This window comes from Solea senegalensis, linkage group LG6, assembly GCF_019176455.1.
Source record: "Solea senegalensis isolate Sse05_10M linkage group LG6, IFAPA_SoseM_1, whole genome shotgun sequence".
NCBI lineage: Eukaryota > Metazoa > Chordata > Actinopteri > Pleuronectiformes > Soleidae > Solea > Solea senegalensis.
The window spans coordinates 11398002-11415707 of NC_058026.1; the positions used below are offsets into that span (position 1 = coordinate 11398002).

At 37.8% G+C, this 17706-nt stretch overlaps 1 protein-coding gene across 1 annotated transcript in view; it reads right to left on the bottom strand.

The window, feature by feature from the left end:
- Positions 1–17706, bottom strand: part of LOC122771064 (ubiquitin carboxyl-terminal hydrolase 43-like) — an 80006-nt gene that overhangs the window by 17158 nt on the left and 45142 nt on the right. Inside the window, exons 6-10 of the mRNA XM_044028364.1 lie at positions 14014–14182; positions 11688–11799; positions 7150–7253; positions 2649–2726; positions 1970–2099 (exon numbers count right to left, since the gene is read on the bottom strand). Coding sequence (XP_043884299.1) covers positions 1970–2099; positions 2649–2726; positions 7150–7253; positions 11688–11799; positions 14014–14182 — 593 coding nt within the window. The remainder of the gene's footprint in view (positions 1–1969; positions 2100–2648; positions 2727–7149; positions 7254–11687; positions 11800–14013; positions 14183–17706) is intronic.

Below are 17706 nucleotides of genomic sequence, written 5' to 3' on the forward strand. Positions count from 1 at the left end.
CTTTGATGCAGTGTAGTGTATACAAGATAATAGCGGTTAATAGACCAGCAATATATATTGCTGCTATGTTTACAGGCAGCAGCACCTTGGGCACCTTTTCTTCATCTGCCTATGCAGTTATTCAATTCAAGTTATTCAAGTTTTTTAAACTGTGGCATCTCTGAACGGAACATTGCAGCTTGAGGTGGACACCGTGGGCTGACTACAACAATAGAAAATTACATCACATTCTACATCTGTTGACTAGCAACCTATCTTCTGGATTTATTGCATTGTTAATCAGCACATGGCCCCAAAATAGGTTAAAAGGAGAAGCGGAATGACTCAGAAAATCCAATTGATAATATGGGAAAATAGCAATGGTATAGGGCCAGTCTATAATGGCAAATACGGCCCCACATGCGACCCATAACCAACTTCATAGTGGCCCAGCCTGAGGTTCCACAAGAAACACTGAGAAAAAACTAGAGAGACACTTTTCACTGTCCCTCAAAAATACCTTCATACATTGCTACAGTAGTCTGATATATTTGATAGCATTGATAGTTCTTTTGTATTCTGTTAAAGGCACTTTGAGATGTTTGTGGTTCATATGAGACATATGTTTACCTTATTTCAAAGAGAAACAAATGCTAACATTGTGCAACTTTTTGATTTCATGCACTTTGAGGACAAATTTGTCCTCACCTACTGCTTACCGGCTGCAGGAAATGTCTGAGCCAGCTACATTTCTTGGTTTGAAAATGTGGCTCAACTGAGTTTGTAATTGAATAGTCCAGGTATAGGGTATTATTCCTTGGCATGCCCGACTTAAAATGCTTGATGTAAAATCTATATTCTTGGGATTACGTTTTAAATTGCCTTTCATGAAATCTAATATTCATGAAAGAATTTATTAAGTGATGTATTGACTGTATTATTTACAAAAAGCATTTAAAATATAAATAGAAGGATTCGTGGCATACTGAGAAACTGTCTGGACAAACAGGAAATAAACAAGATAATGCCAATGCATAAAGTGGTTACACTGGAATAGATACACTGGGAATCACTTTTTCTTCATTCACAGCTTCATTAAATGATAGATTTGGCAAGTCTGTGTCTCAAACAGTTTGATACACCTCATATATTCTTCCTTATGTTGTTTTGTTAACTTCATGATAAAAACACCTCTTTATGAACTTGACATCATTTCTGGCATGTACAGCCTTGGAGCAGATGAACTGTGGCGAGTATAAACCAAGCTTAAGAATGGCAAGTTATAAAGTGTTGATTTCAGTTTGAGGGTGAAGTCTGAAAATCACAAAGTCTGTGAAAAAAAACACTGCAATTTATTTGATCGCCTTTGATAAAGTAAACAGAAAGTCAGTTTACGTTTACAGCGTGTGTAGAGGCAGCTTTCCTGCCTTCCACTTTTTTTTTTCTTCTTGTCAAAATCTGATACTTTACCCATGATACAACGTGACTTGATAATGTGGTTGCAGGTGTCAGTGTGCTATGTCACCTCCAGCCTTTAGCTTCAAGCATGAGGTGAGGAGGATCCTACACGGCTCTGATGAGATTAAGTCTGTTTTATCTCCTCCACATCCTCAAACAGATTATATGTCACAGTGACTCAAAGACTTTCTGCAGCCAGTCAACTTTTTCTTTGAATTTTTTCTTTGAAGCCAGTCAATTTTTAAATTCAAAATTCAAATCCAAAATCAATGTGGGGATTAGGTAAATTGGACACTATAAAATATCTGTGAGTTTGAAAGTGAATGGATTTTGTCTCTATGTGGCCCTGTGATGGACTGGTGATCTGTCCAGGGTGTGACCCCGCCTATCGCCCTATGACAGCTGAGATTGGCACAGTGCCACCTGAGACAATTGTGTGGAGGATAAAGAGGTAGAAGGTCGATGGTGAATGGATGGATGGATGGATGGATGGATGGGCTCTCTGTGAATGCTGTGTGGCCTTCAGACTCACCTGTTCTTCTTTGGTATACAGCTGAAAGCACTCGTCTAAAGTACAGCTGTGCTGCTGTAGGTGTTGCTGCTGCTGGTTCCTCACACTTTCTGCATCCTTCACCACCTCCTCCTGGATGCTGCCAAACAGACTGCAGCACACACACACACACACTTTAGTTTTTCACTTGCAGAATTATTTACAGCATATTTAACATTAGGTCAGTGTGAGTTGAAAAATTGAGAAAATGTTTCAATTTAAACTTAGTCGAGGTCATGAGGCTCATCTGAAAAATCTTAATTAACTGTGGGCATATGTGTGTGTAGGTGTGTGTGTGTGTGTGTGTATGTCTTATGTTCTAAGCACCTTTTCTGGTATAAACACTGACACTGACTAATCAAGACCAGCAGTCCTCATGAAGAGCAAAACCTGGTCCTAATGAGGCAGAACCTGAGTTCTGAGGAACTGGTTAGATTTAGGGCTTACATTAGAATTGTAGTTAAGTTCAGGTTAGGGTTCGGAATGGACTCGTTATATTCAGGGGAGGGAATGGAAGTCTGTGAAATAGCTGCACAAACCTTTCTGTTTGTGTGTGTGTGTGAGAACATGCTTCACTTATCCTTCGTACGTCTGTTTGGGTTTGAGGGCCAAGATTTGGTTGGTGGGTGTAGGGTTGGGGTAGTTTGTGTACAGTGCCTACCATTCTTTAGTCTTGTGGTCCCACTCAATGACAATCTTTACGTGCAGAGGTCCACCAGTGCCACAGAACTTCAATGCTCTACAACGGATGAAAAGCAAGATTACAATACATTTACTGTACATACACGTTTTAAAAGAATTGGTGACATCTTAATCTAAATGTGAGACTGCAGATTATAACATCCAGAGGACTTAGGGTCAGGGAACTATAGTGGCCGTCACACATGCTGATAGCAGCCTCTGTAATGCAAGGCTTACTTTAAATCTTTATATAAAAATGTATAAATAAAGCGCAAAAACATACTTAAAGGTAAAATGTTACATTTCTGGCGATGAACCATAATTCATAATTGTAGTAACTCGGTGTTTATTTATAAAGTACAATAATAAAAACAGTAAAAATAGAAAGCCTAAAAACATAGCATGTGTGAGGTTGAAAAACAATAAATAGCATAATTTGTCTTTTTAGAAAACATTGAAAAAGGGTCCCACAGACCTGACTACCTCAAAAAGGTTGAGTGAAATGCTTAAAATATGTGTAAAAATAAATCAATAGTCTGACCGAGTCTGGTCAAACAAAACAAAAGAAGTGTTCATGAGATGATTTAGAGCAGAGGGAGGGGGGATGGTAATTAGAGGCAATTCATCGATCAGGCTGATAATAATTGACTTGATGTTGTTGTTCTTAGAAACTTTATTTTTTTTAATCCAAAACTTTGTTTAAGTTTGTTCATGTATTCAATATTTTGTTTATACATTACTTTTATTAGACAAAATAAAAAATGCAGATTGGAGAACCAAACCATCCATTTTATTTTTACCAAATGGATGTGGAGGAAAAAGAAAATCTGCCAAACATATTGGTGAAAAACATCCTTGCACATTATTTGCCATCAGCTCAGCTAACACTAAAGATAATGCTGAAGTTATGTCACACTAACAAGCACTTATACCAGCACACAGCAGTGGTAGCAGAGCAGTGTACATACAGTGTGAGGCTAATTTCTCTGTAAATAAATACGAGCCAAAGGTTTGGTTCATGTGTGTTGGTAACCCCGAATTTTTACACCAGTTAAAAGCAATAAAAGTCTCCTCTGTGCTCCTTGACTTAGATCTTTGAACTAAAATAATGAAAGAACACCTCCTTTTCTCCACATGTATTCAATTTAATATTAGAAACATATTCCACTGTGGCTGAGATGTCTCTGATGAGTTCCACATTGTGAGACATTGTTCTGTAAAATAACCACTGATTGGGTTGAGTATTCAACCAAGACGTTTGCTAATGAGTGTAGTAAAATCACACAAATAGCTTTTTCTTTTATGGGTTTATGACTACTCACTACAAAATAATCATGGCTGATTAGTCGACGACCAAACTAATCATTAGACGCAGCTCTAGTGATGGCAGCAACAAAACAAATATGTTTCATTGCGAATGTATTACCACTGGACGTCAGCGGTCACACCTTGAACAGATTGCCAGTCCATCACAGGGACACAAAGAGACAAACAACCATCCACCCTCACACTCACACCAACAAGACGGATTATATAAGCAGCATATAATCAAATCTGACAATTAAATTAATCAGTAGATACATTAGACTTCTCTCTCTCTCTTATCTTCCTTTCACCAATCACTGTAAAAATAATTACCCCAGGAAAAATGTTAGATTCTCTCCCCAGTGATGTTCAAGTCAATACAACCTCTACAACAAACTCAATTAAAAGTAAAATAATAAAAGTTGTTAGGCTCTGCTTCTTTCTAAATCTTGAGTGACCATTTCGGGATCAGTCGTCGTCATGGAGACCAAAAACCTGGTCCTAATGAGGCAGAATCTAACTTCTGAGGAACTGGTGTGTGTGTGACACGTACAATGAATAATAAGGAAAGTGACAATGAAACAGCCAGTTTCTCATATATTAATACATTTTTAAAGAGTTTATCAATCATGTTTACATTAAACCAAGTCCCAGAGTACATATATATACATATATATATATATATATATATATGTGTAAAAACCATAAAATATTAAATGTTTCAATGTAGTGTTTAATTTATATAAAACTTGTTTATATGTTTCAGTAACTCTCGGTGAATGGTATATGCTCTACAAAGCCGTTTCTATGACATCAAAATTGTCTTAATTGGTCAGACACCTGCCAGAATATAGCAGCTGCTCAGTTAAACACTTTAAGGGTCTCAGAGTGACGACACTACTGTATGAGCACTGTGGACCAACATTACATAAGTACAAACATGATATGTAACTGTACGGCAGAGCAGTAAATTACAAAAATGAACACAAATCTAAAGTAACACTATGTAAGATTTGTGCTCGTAAACCCGTCAAACTCTGAAGCACGGCTTATACTGTGCAAAAAATCTTCAGACCAGGTTCAGTCGCCTTTGTTAAATAGCATTTTATACAAATATAATAACACTGTTTAATTATTCAATATATATGTTTGAAATAAAAAATACGACGGTGTTTTGGTTTGTGTAGGTTGAGTTTTCATTGGACACACTTTGTTTGAATCACTCTATTTATGACGAGAGGATGAGACGCCTTCAATAACATGGCCTGAAAACAAACAAACAAAAAACAGGACATAAAAATTCTTCCATTTGTCAAATTCATGAGACTGATGAATCTTGGAGACATTATTTGACATTGTGTCACTGGATGGTATCTGGTGGGGTACAAGTCAAAGTGATTTTGTACCGATTCACAGTTTCTAGATTTTTAGAGTGGTATGATATAACGAGGCTTTCTTTATTTCATGTGGTTGCTTTTATCCTACAAATAAAACATGTGGACTTCAAAGAACCTTGATCTCAATGAAAACTCTTCACAATGAGATATTTGACAGCCAGAGGCCACACACCCACATACCAAATGACCTTCTAATGTCAGGCATTCAGTTGCCTCTACAGAAAAAGGGACTGATGAACTGATGTTTAATTACTTTGAAAAAATTGTTGAAAACATTTTAGACAAAACCCAATAATGGGATTCTGGTAATTACATGGTGGTGTTTTTGTGTTGTTTCTTTCATCCATTTTAAAAGTATAACAAACCTACTGTATATACTATATATCAGGTGGTGAATACCACTGGACCCGTACAAATAAATATGAAATAAAAAATAATAATAAACTAAATATGTGACATATATATTTGTTTTGCCTGTACATTGATTGTATCTGCTGGAATAATGTGGACAAACAGTGGGGACACATAGACATAATGCATTCCCTAGACCCTTCTAACCCTAAAGTGTAAATAAACCACTTTTTTTCAGGTGAAAATCAATGTATAGGGTCCAATAAGATACCAAAATTATAAACATGAGTATCTACCGATACGGAGATTAGTCCTACACAGTCATTTTAGACCAAATATGAACTATGACACTGTTAACAACACATTTGTGCTGAGTCATTTCCGAGACATATTCCTCTAACTGTGTAACAAGTATTGTTCTCTCAAACATGACTCAGACATTTTTAAAGTCTGTGCAAGTGTCTGTCCGATAATATCCGATCCAGTGATTTTCAGACCAATACCGATTCCCATCTTTGGAATCCAGTAATATTTATTGATCCAAATCCTGACAGTGTAGTGTAAAGTAGGGCTGCAACACATGTCTTGCTTTGTCCACCATATACACAATATATATACACACACACACCAAGTCTACCATGGACATGGATCACACCTCCTCACTCCTTGTGTGAAAGCCTGACCTTTACTGCAGCTCAGTAAGAACACCAGCAGAGATTTGTACTAAGCTCTTCCCCTGACAATCTTTATTACACAGGAAATAAAGGCCTCATCTTCACACCCTCCAACTGCAGTCATCCCACTGTGTCCCCTGTAGTCTTCTTAAGGCCCTTTGGCTACTGAAAGGAATTGTATGCCTTTTTGTCTCTTGCATTAAAAAAGCCTCAGATCTGAAAACTAATACACCTACGTTTTTATCAATTAACCCTTAGTGCTCACATGGCACAGATCTGTGCTGAAGGTGCACATTTGCTAAATTGCCATGGAGGGTTATAGGTTACATATTCAGGCTTTAAAAATGTGCTGTTGTTTTTTCATCTTCTTATGTGTGGTTGAGACAGAGTTATGAGTCATTGCATGCACTGCATTTTTAGTGGTGATATAAAGTAGTTCTTTGCATATTGTTCATAAAAACTGTGCCATAGTTCCAAATTTCACAAATTCAATACGATTTTAAACATTTTGAGTAATTTTTGCACAGGTAGTTGGTGAAAATGAAAAAAGAATGTCATCAAATTGTCTAGGTTGTGCTGAAAAAAAGGATATAAGACACTTTATTGCACATTCTTATAGCCTCTATATATACTGTTTGTTTTAACATAGTAATGGATCATGTGCATCAATACATACAATATCAGGTTTTTAGCATGTACAGTATATGTGTCTTTTAAACATTTGGGCTTGTTTATGTGTGTGTGTGTGTCCCACCTGTCAACTGCAGGGTGGTGGAGTGGTCTGTTGTCCTGTGGCGACAGGTAGCTGTATGCTGCTGATCCTCCAACCACTCTCACCTTAAACAGCACGCCAGCACTCTGCAGAGAGAGCAACACAACAAAAAGAGAGTCTTACAACGACATAAAAGAGTGCTACCCTGGTCAGTGCATTCAAAAATATTCAGTGGAAGCTTTCTTTATAAAAGGCTGTATAACTACAAACAGCCACAGGTATTAGTGGAGAGGCACGACAAAATACTGCCATCAACAGGAGGCAGCTGCTACAGGAGGAAATACATAATTTCAGCTCAGTCTTTAAGGGGATGCAGGCCTATTTCACAGAAATAGAAGACAGAAATTTACCTTATTTTTATAAATCATGAGCTGGATCAGCTCTACAGAGGACCGCCATGTTTTTCCAGTAGGCCTCAAAGGACAAGCCAAACATCTTTTGAGTTGTGATACTAACTGACAGCTGCATAGGCGTTCTGACTAGACCAGGACATACTGCTAAAATGTACACACTGTACCTTAATCTGAGAGGAATGAAATGCAAAGAAAAGCTTTGCAGATTGAAGAGGTTTCTTTTTTTTCTTTTTCTTTTTTTTTGCCAGCATGCTCAAGCAGCAAGCTGTTGATCAATGTGTGGTTAAGATATAAGATATAAGATATAATAATATAATTAAATAAGCTTTATTTGTATGGCGCCTTCACAATAAGAGGAGAATGAAATTTGAATAAAACAATAAAATACAACACAGGGTGAAATGAAATAGGAAAAGGCAAGAGTCAAGAGTTTAAAAACCCTGATTTAACTTTAAAATAAACTAAAAATGCAAATAAAACACAACGCAGGGTGGAATAAAAAGGATCACATTGAAGGCTAGAATAAAAAGATACGTTTTGAGTCTTCTTTTATAAAAATATATCTAAAAATACCGATATAAAACAACACTCATACATAATCCAACTCTGTTAAAACAACAGGAGTTTTCCACACCTTTTTCTCAAATATATGACCACGTTTTTGCAAATGATTCCATGAGTAAGGGAGGTAAAGTAAGAAAAGGCCTTTCCTGAAGTTCAGGGTAAATAAATCCTTAGAACCTGGTAAGAGTGCCACCTGGTGGAGTGAAGCTGCAGACTGTTTGGGGTCTGTGTCAGAAGAGACGGACAGTAATGTTCTGAAGGTGGGTGGAAAACATGGCTGATATCTTTAAATTGCAAAATATTTCAACTATTTTGCCAGTGAATAACTCAGGTTTTGTATCTTCATTGATCCCACACTTTACATTTCATTACATGTCATTTAGCAGACGCTTTTATCCAAAGCGACTTACAAAAGTACATTTAAACATTTGGGTACAAATCCCCCCCACACTGGGGAAATCCATACGTTGTAGCTGCAAAGGGTCAGAAATCAAAGAAGAATACAGGTTTTCTGAGGACTGGTTTGTATCCTGGCATAACATATTTCTCTAAATGGTGACACATGACCAGTCTGCTGTAAACTGAATGAGATATCTCTCTAACCCAGAGAAGACGAGGGTTACCCCTCGCTTTAGAAGCGTAAGTTTCCCTAAAAACCTTCTAAAATGTAAAAAAAATGATGGATTGCAAACAAATAATAATAAACCCTTGACTTTGAATTGACTGCATGGATATGAAAGTGATTCAGAATTAAAATTTCAGAACATCCTGCTGGATCTACTGTATACCTGCATGTTTACATCTGCCACCTCCACACATGGAGGGAGAAAGGATTTCAAGACGGTTAATAACTCCTCTGCTACCTCAGCAGCTGCTATTGGAGAGCAGAGAGCAGAAACTGATTGCTAATGTGTTCATACTGAGCAGTCTGCCAGTAGAGAATAGGAACAGTAGCTAAGCACAAAGAGAAATAAATGAGTTGTTTAACAGGAGCATAGAGCAGCAGATTAAAAAGGTACAGGCCCGCTTTTTGGAGCAAAGTTGCCTGAGCAAGCACACATTCAGCCGGCCTTATCTATCATGGGACTTAATGAAGAGGAGCCGACAGGACACTTTGCGCTAATGAGAAATTACTTGGCAAAACTGTTTTTGTTGAGTCAACGTAAATATATTGAAATAGGTGGGAAAAAAGACCTGACAATTACCTTCTGAACACAGTCTGTATCTTGAGAACAAATGAATACATATAGAAAGTAAACAGTAAAGCAAAGGATCATCCCCTACATTTTTTAGATAAAGTGCTATCACAAAATTTGCAGATACTTTGCATAATATTATGTTTGGTATTGAAGAAGAAAAAGCCAAACACATAGCATTACTACCACATTTCTAATGTTTGAAGGGCAAGCAGCACTCCTAATGTATATTTGAAAAACAAAAATCTGAATAATAATCATATTCATACTCTGCCTTGTTTCCTTTCTTTGACATTTTCCTTTAAACAGGACATCATGGTTGTAAAAGAAGATCTTTTTTTTCCATCCTATGAACTGAAGGTTGTCATTTGCCAAACAAACCACAAGGTGTCACTGCAACCTTTCATAATGACGACAAACTGACGACCAGATGCATGGCAACAAAGTTCTCACACACTTGAACTAAAATAAACACATAGGTGTCCACGTTACAGTGTTCTTACACAAGTCACTGTCTGATGTAGTTTAAGTCCTACAGAGGAACATGTGTGAGCTTTACAGCTAAAAATATCAGTACAATCTACAACCCAAGGAAACCAATGATTGTTTTTATTCAGACCTTAAAGGAAGTGGAGTTCACTGAGTTTGTGAGGGGTAACTAAGGGACTGAGATAGTGATCTGAGATATTTCTCTTTCTTCTTCCGTTTTCCAGTCTTTCTTTTTTGTAAAGCAGAAAACTGCACGAGGATAAGGCCACCGCGAATATTACCTGTCACCATGGCGTTGTTGCCTACAGCAACCCAAACACCAGCAGAGAGGATGGCTATATGTGTGTGTGTGTTCACTGTATATGTACTGTTATTGTGTGTCTGTGTGTTTGCAAACTGTGGTTTACGGGTTTATGAGACCTGCGTGTAGAGATGTGCTTGTCAGGGTTCATGACTGTGGCTGTAAACTAACAAACAATTCAGGCTAACAGGATGGATTGTGGATAATATAACAACAATGATAATAATAATAACCCATCCATTTTCTACCTTTATTTACACCACTTGAGGCGAGCAGGTTAAAGGAATACTTGGGTTGTATTTTTGAAAAATTGTGCTTCCCAACCTCAGTTTCCCCTGAGGTGAGAAATATCTTTATTCTTTTCTTTGTTATGTGTCCACCAGTGACACGTGGTCCTGTTAGCGTGGGCATGTAACAAAGAAAAGAATGCAAAGTTTCTGGACTCAGGGGAAACAGAGGTTGGGAAGCACAATTTTTCAAAAATACTACCCCTATTCTAAAAATACAAAGCTAAATGCAAATCAGTGAAGTATTCCTTTATTATTATTATTATTATTATTATTGTTGTTATTATTAATAATAATAATAATAATAATAATAATAATAATATAAAAGCCACAGTTTTCCCTTAAAAGAAATGATTTTTGTGCCTTCTAAAAGCTATCCGTTGTCTGTGGTGCTCTGGTATTGATAAAAAAATTTAATAAATCTACGATGTTGGTCCCTATTTCAGCACAAGGCCTATGGCATTAGGTCAGCTGCAGGGTCTTCACTGTGCACTCATGTGTCACCTCCATCCCAGTACATCTCACAGTGGGGGGGGGGCGCTGGTGGCCTGTTGGGGACATTTCCCCGCCACCCCCTGCAGCTGCCTTTACAGGGGCACTACTACTTACTTTGTCATTGTCTGTGTACATTTGTGTCCTCAGTTGTACTTTGCTTCTATTGCATGGTTAATTTAAATTCATTTGTTGTAACACTCGACTGAAAGAACTAAGGACGTGAGCATTGTGCTCTTAAAAAAGACACACCCAAGGAACACCCAGAGAGGAAAGGACACAGAATTGTGAATTTGGTTCAACCATGAATTATTTCTACAGCTTTTAAGAGGAAAACACACTTCTGGTGTCAGAACAAGATTTAAGGATTTTTTTGGGATTTAAGCAACAAATGGCAAAAAAAAAAGAAAGAAAGAAAGAAAGACCCTAAATGAACTGTGGAGAAATACACAAACAGATAATTGTCGCCTCATCGACAAAGAATTATTCACTCAACATACTAAACAGGAAATCTATTTTATAGCCCCAGTAGTGCAACGAGTTCTAATTAAAAGTCCATCATCAGTTACATGAAAAACAAGCATCTGATGGACTACTTATTTCAAAACACATTATGCGGTTTTAACTGCTGCCGTTAGTTTAAAAACAGCTTCTCGGGTGACAACTGAGAACAGATTTAACGACCTAACAGATTAAAACAAATAATACTTTAAACACAAAACCAATATTAAAAATAGCTCAAACCTGTACTCTTTGGAACCAAGTCGAAACAACCCATGAAGTTTAGAGTAGGGGACACAGGACAGAGTGGACAGACAGACTGTGGGCAGGGTATTACCTGAGCCTGAGATCCATTCAGCATGAGATAATAGAGCTTGCTGAGGATGCTCTGCTGCAGCTGCTCCCAGGAGATGTTCCTGTCTTCGTGCATGAGAAATGGAGGCCCGAACCTGACAGAAGAGAGGACAGTAAAGGAGAGGTGAGGAGAGGAGAATAAGCTATTTCTAAATCGCAGAATCAACTGGGAAAATCTGAGCACTTTGGTTTGCTTGGAGTGAATAACAGACGATAACTGAGCAAAAAGGTTTATGGAAAGGTTGACTGGTGGTTAACGTCCTTGTGCAGAGAGTCGGTGTCAGACGTGTCAAGGTCTCACTGTCGGTGCTTCATGTGCTGTACTGAAAGCTTGAAGTGAGCCACATTACAGTGTGACTGGTCAGGAGCCAAATAAAGCCGAGAGAAGCAGAGTCTGTGTTTCATCAGCGCTTCAAACTGGAGTCTCCGTCTCTGGGTTCACTCGAGGCTCTTATTCCTCATGACTGCACAGCAGCGGTTACAGTATATTACAGGCCACTGTGTGGGAGGTTAATGGGGAAGGCAATTGTGTTTGTCTAGACAGTCAAGTACATCATCATCGTTCAACGATTATTTCTATGAGCACGGCAGAAAATGAAAGACTCTATTATTCATGAATGTGTGTGTGGCTGAGAGAGAGAGAGAGATACATACAAACTGACAGTGTACAAAACACACAATGCATTCAAGTGAAAGTGTATCAAACTGCACCTAACTAGAACTAATGCAATAAACATCCCTGAAATATATCCTAGCACTGTGACTGTGCGTTTTTCACCTCTTTTTAGAGTGAATATTTATAGAATAATGACTGAAAGAGTTCCTCCCCACTCTTTCCGAGGTGTGCCTGAACTCTGACTCAGTGATGCTGTCTCACCTCGATGCAAAAACAAGCAGAAAAGCTCAGTCACTTTTGCGAGAGAGAGAGAGAGAAAGAGAGGGGGCAGGACTGTAGCTAAACCAGCTCTGTGTTTATGTACAGTATGATGTTAAACTGTGGCCAAAATGGTGAAAATACAAGTGGTTTGAAAACAGCAATAGTCAGGTGTTGTGGTCCCCACTAAGGTGGAAATGACTGGTGTGTGTGTGTATTTGTGTTCGACTCGGACATGTTGCAAGCATTTTAGAGCAGAGAATGTTGCTTTATGACTTTTTTAATCATTCACATTTGGTAAGGTGGTTAGTGACACATATGATCAGAGATCACAGATGAGATATTTTTATCGCTTTATTCTGTCTTGAAAAGCACTAATAACGATGTTGAAGACCCTTTAATCTCAGAGCACAATCATCAGGCATGTGTTCATGGACTGTCTACCACATGTCAGATAAATATTTCAATTTAAATAATGCACTGTGGTACAAAAAATACCCCCCATTATTTAATCACGGGTTCAGTAACATAATGATTATCTATCTATCGCAATTAACTGCTCTCCTGCAGGTCCATCAATCACACTAAGTGTGATTACACAGTCATTACACACCAAGGTGAATATACAGTATAAACTCAATCAATATCTCAAATATTTTAGGCTAAACTAAGTAAACAATAAGTTATTATAGCGACTCATCATAAAAAAAGGATTCGATCCATCATTACTCTCCATTCAGAACACTCACTCACATGGATTGTCCTACCACATGTTTGCCAAATTACAACTTTTAAAACCTTTGCTTAATCTGAATATGTATTCCTGTAGTTACAAAAACCAAAAAAATTTAGAAAAATAGAAAATAAAATCTTGTTCAAATACATACCTGCAAACTCTCTGTGATAATTTGGTTAACTTTGCTTTATTCACTCTATAAAATAATTCTCTCTCCAGTGAAAGACTGGAAGAGAAACTGACATCAACCCTGTTTTACCTATGATCCATTGTTGTGTAGTATAATAATCACTATAAGTATGCAGACTCCTAATTAATTTGCATATAAAAGAGTGAATCCTTCTGTGATTTGTAATTAAAGCAGTTTAAAGTATAGAGAAAGCATTGCATGATGCAAAAATAATAAATAACACTTAGTTCATCTTAGGGCTATTAAGACAACAGCAGAGCAATAGATACAAAAACGTGCCTGCTGTTTCAACAAGCTGTAAAACACAGTCTAACAAATCTGAGGAGACACCCTCAAATGCACCCTCGTAAAAATGAATGCACGTTAACTGGCCACTGTTACTGCATGCTCAACAGAAACAATCCACAAGATGCAACACTAACAGCTGAATAAAACCACTGCGTGATATTCAGTCAAATAAAAAAACCAAACCAAACCAACAACAAAGGTTTATCAGGTTTGCCGCTCACCTGACAGCTTGTTGTCCGGACCCCGCTGTGTTACAGATGAGGAGGAGGATCTTCGAGGAGCCGCCCTTGTTCAGGTATTCAGAGGAGAGCGTGCCAGACGGAGGTAACCTCTCACCGTCAGGTCCAGCCGTGGAGGTGTAGGGGGAGGAGGGGAGGCTGTGGTGATACCCTGAGCAGAGCAGAGAAAAAGGCCAACATCCTAAACATAGATTTTATAAAGAACAGTTTTCACAAGGATTTTTCTGTCAATATCTATAGTTATCACAGTAAAATGCTGAGTTTTCATGACCAAGTGTGTTGGTGCTGTTCTTTAATCTCCTACCCAGTTGATTAGCTTTGTTCTTGCAATGTGAGAAACATCAACGTGTGGAATCTTCAAGTGTAGATGGAAAAGAACAAGGCACCAAGCATTAGATAATAAAAAGCTATTATTATACGGGTTTTTTTTTTAGTGCACCTTTTCTACTGCACTTCTTCAATAAAAGCATTAGTCATTTTAGAGCGACGGTAGCTCAGTGGTAGAGCGAGTCGTCTTTCAACTGGAAGGTTATGGGATTGATTCACGGCTCCGTTAGTCTACGTGCCAATGTGTCCTTGGGCAAGACACATTGCTCCCAATGGTTGTGCCGGCAAAAAAAGTCTAGTTCAAAGCAGTTATGCTGCTTATTCCATGAAGCGGGTAGGCCGGACTAAAATTGACAGAGATCACACCATAGTGCTGTGTGCCAAAATGAGAAACTGCTATGCAAAGGTCTTGAAAAAATTGTTATGTTACGCTGAAGGGGATACACAAGGCCCAGCCTCTTCTCTCCATGGAAACATCATCTCTGATGTTATCAGAAGATATGTCTGTATGATCCAACACACACAAACAATGTTGAATTACATTAATTTCCTTTATATGCTAATCCCATTCATAAATACTCTTTGCCAAAACACCTACACCTTTAATGACATGTAATATCATGACTATGACTTACATCTTGTTCGCCAACATTACTGTGTAAATAAAACATTCAACAACAGTACATATATATCGATCATTTTTTTTAATATCAATAAAATATTAGGTTCAATATCAGTAAACAAAAGTGTTTATTCCGCGACCCTCTAGTGGAGGATAAAGCGGTAGATGATGACTGACTGACTAAGTGTTTATTTGTTTTCTGTCCATAAAGAATTGCAGAAAGAAAGTGAACTGCTTTCTTCAACCTTCACCCAGGAGCAAAACTTTTTATATAATATTATATAATACAATCATTTTCCGTGGTGACTCATATGAAACATTTTTATCTTGGTAATGTTTTTGGCCAAATTGCTGATCAGATGAAAAAAGGAAATGCTTTAAATATGACTCACGTTTCCTTTTATTATTTCTTAGCAGACAAAAGCAAACCAAATGTATTGTGGTCTGCATGCTGCCTGCCCTTTAGATGACCTTTAGACTCGCTGACACACACGTTGACAATAAACATATCTGTACAGTCAGAGAAATTAAAACCATTATTTTCTTCCTGCAGACAGACGTGACAATCACGCGTGTTCGCTTACAGCACAGGGATCACAAGCGCTCACAGGAGAGACAGGTGTGAACAGCCCGCACTTAGCGCCGTCCTTTGTGATCAGATCTCTCAGGACGGACGTTAATGCCAGGTCTCAATGGGGTCTTTAAGTGTTTTTTAATGAACAGTAATGTCACTGTCATGTTGCTGTGTGTATAAAACCCTGCCCCACAGGGACTGAAACCACACCCCCACGCTACAGTAACTACCAACGTTGTGCCAATGTAATTAAGCAATAGCTCATATTGTCATTATATCACAGCTAAGGGTGTAGTTCTAAGCGAAACCCTTTAGCTGTGATATGACGATATATCACAGCCTAATGTGAGCTACTGCTTTTATAAAAAAACATTTTTATAAAACATCTCCATGGAGAACCACATTACAAACAATTGGACAGTGATACACAAAGAGTACGAAAATGACTCATTTCAATAAACACGGGGTGCTGAGGAGGAGTGATAAACCGACAGAAAGCAAAATGAAAGTTGTTGCTCACAGACAAATCTCCTTATGCACAACCAGGTGATGCTTTGGGCCCCGGCCAACAACAACTCCTTCGGTTACAATCAAGGTTATAATAGTTCAGAATTTTTCATTAGTTTTACTTTTTATTTAGTTTTGACTTAGAGCGGGTTTGCTAGATTTTATTTTGTGTAAATGCTCAGTTTTAGTTCAGTTTTATGGAGTAATATGGAGTATTTGCCAGGTGCAAGATTCAAAAGGTGATAAAGTGAAGTGTGGTCATAAAAAAACAGCTAAAGACGCCATTTTAAAAATGTATCAGGACAAATGAACAACCATCCCTGACTCAAATATAACAGTCTACAAGAAAATGTGCATCATAGTGCTGAGGTTGGATAAAGTTTCTGTGTAATTAGGTAAAAAAAAACACACATGAACATAACATTAATGATAATAAATATAACTCTCATGAAACACATCACATTGTTTGTGAGCCGGGAGTCTCAGGAGCTCAATCTGAGGAAAAACATGAGCAAAATTAAAAAACCCAATAAACCCAACAAAAGACTGAAGGTTTGATTCACTTAGAGGAACCAACTTAACCCAATTAACTACATAACAAAATGTTTAACCTGCACAGCTTTATGTTCCACATTGTCAGCGAAATTAAAAACATTTTAAAAATAGGGCCAACAGAATGTGGTCTGTTGATGTTAGTACCAGGTCTGAACGAGGTCTTTTAGAGCTGCACCTCCTCACAGTTGTTTCTCAGAGAGTGCATTGGAGGGGTCGAGTCAAACAAATACTGTCTTTGAAGATCTGTCACTATCGGAGCAGAACTATGCAATAATTGGGTGCAGGCAAAGTTCATATGATAACAAGGTTGTCAGGTTAAACTCCCTCATACATGAATCACATTGTGTTCAGACACAATTTTCCGTTACTAGCTTGACTGAATATTTTGTTTGTAGAAAACTCACTATGATTCTTTTAGATTTTTTTTTTTCAGTGAATGAAGTTGATGTTCTGGTTCAACAGAGGAATATTAGGGAGGCGGTTAATCATATCATCTCCATTGATTTAAATGAATAATTGAGATTTATGTCAGATTTAATGACGATTACTCACTTTTTTTAAACACTTGACAACATTCTTACTCATTTTAGATCATTACTCAAGTTGCCCTTTCTTTGGCAACTTGAATAATGATAATCAAATATGGAATAACCTTCCTTAAGAATCAGCTGAGGTGCTCACTTTCAAAACTATCCAATAAATAAATGAGATGAAGCTGTTTATTTCTAGAATACTGACAAAAAAAAACAAAAAAACAAGAGTATTTCCAGAAAACAGAAAGTAATATGCAGGCGAGCAATGAGATTTCTCCCACATGTCCAAAATATGTCCTGGGAGAACCTCCAGCCGTACACTCTCATTCTCACCTCCTCTTCCCTCCCTCCATGATATAGGCACAGGAGAAATAAAGACAGCAGGAGGTGTTAGCAGAGGGAGGAGACAAAGACGGGAAAGAAAGAGAAAGGACACACAGTGGACGGAAACAGAGAGACTGCGATGATAGTGAAAAGAAAAAAATACAGCGCTGTATCCTGTAGTAGTCTACTTTTTTAACAGCAGTGAATGAAGGTGAACTGAGAAAGAGGGGGAT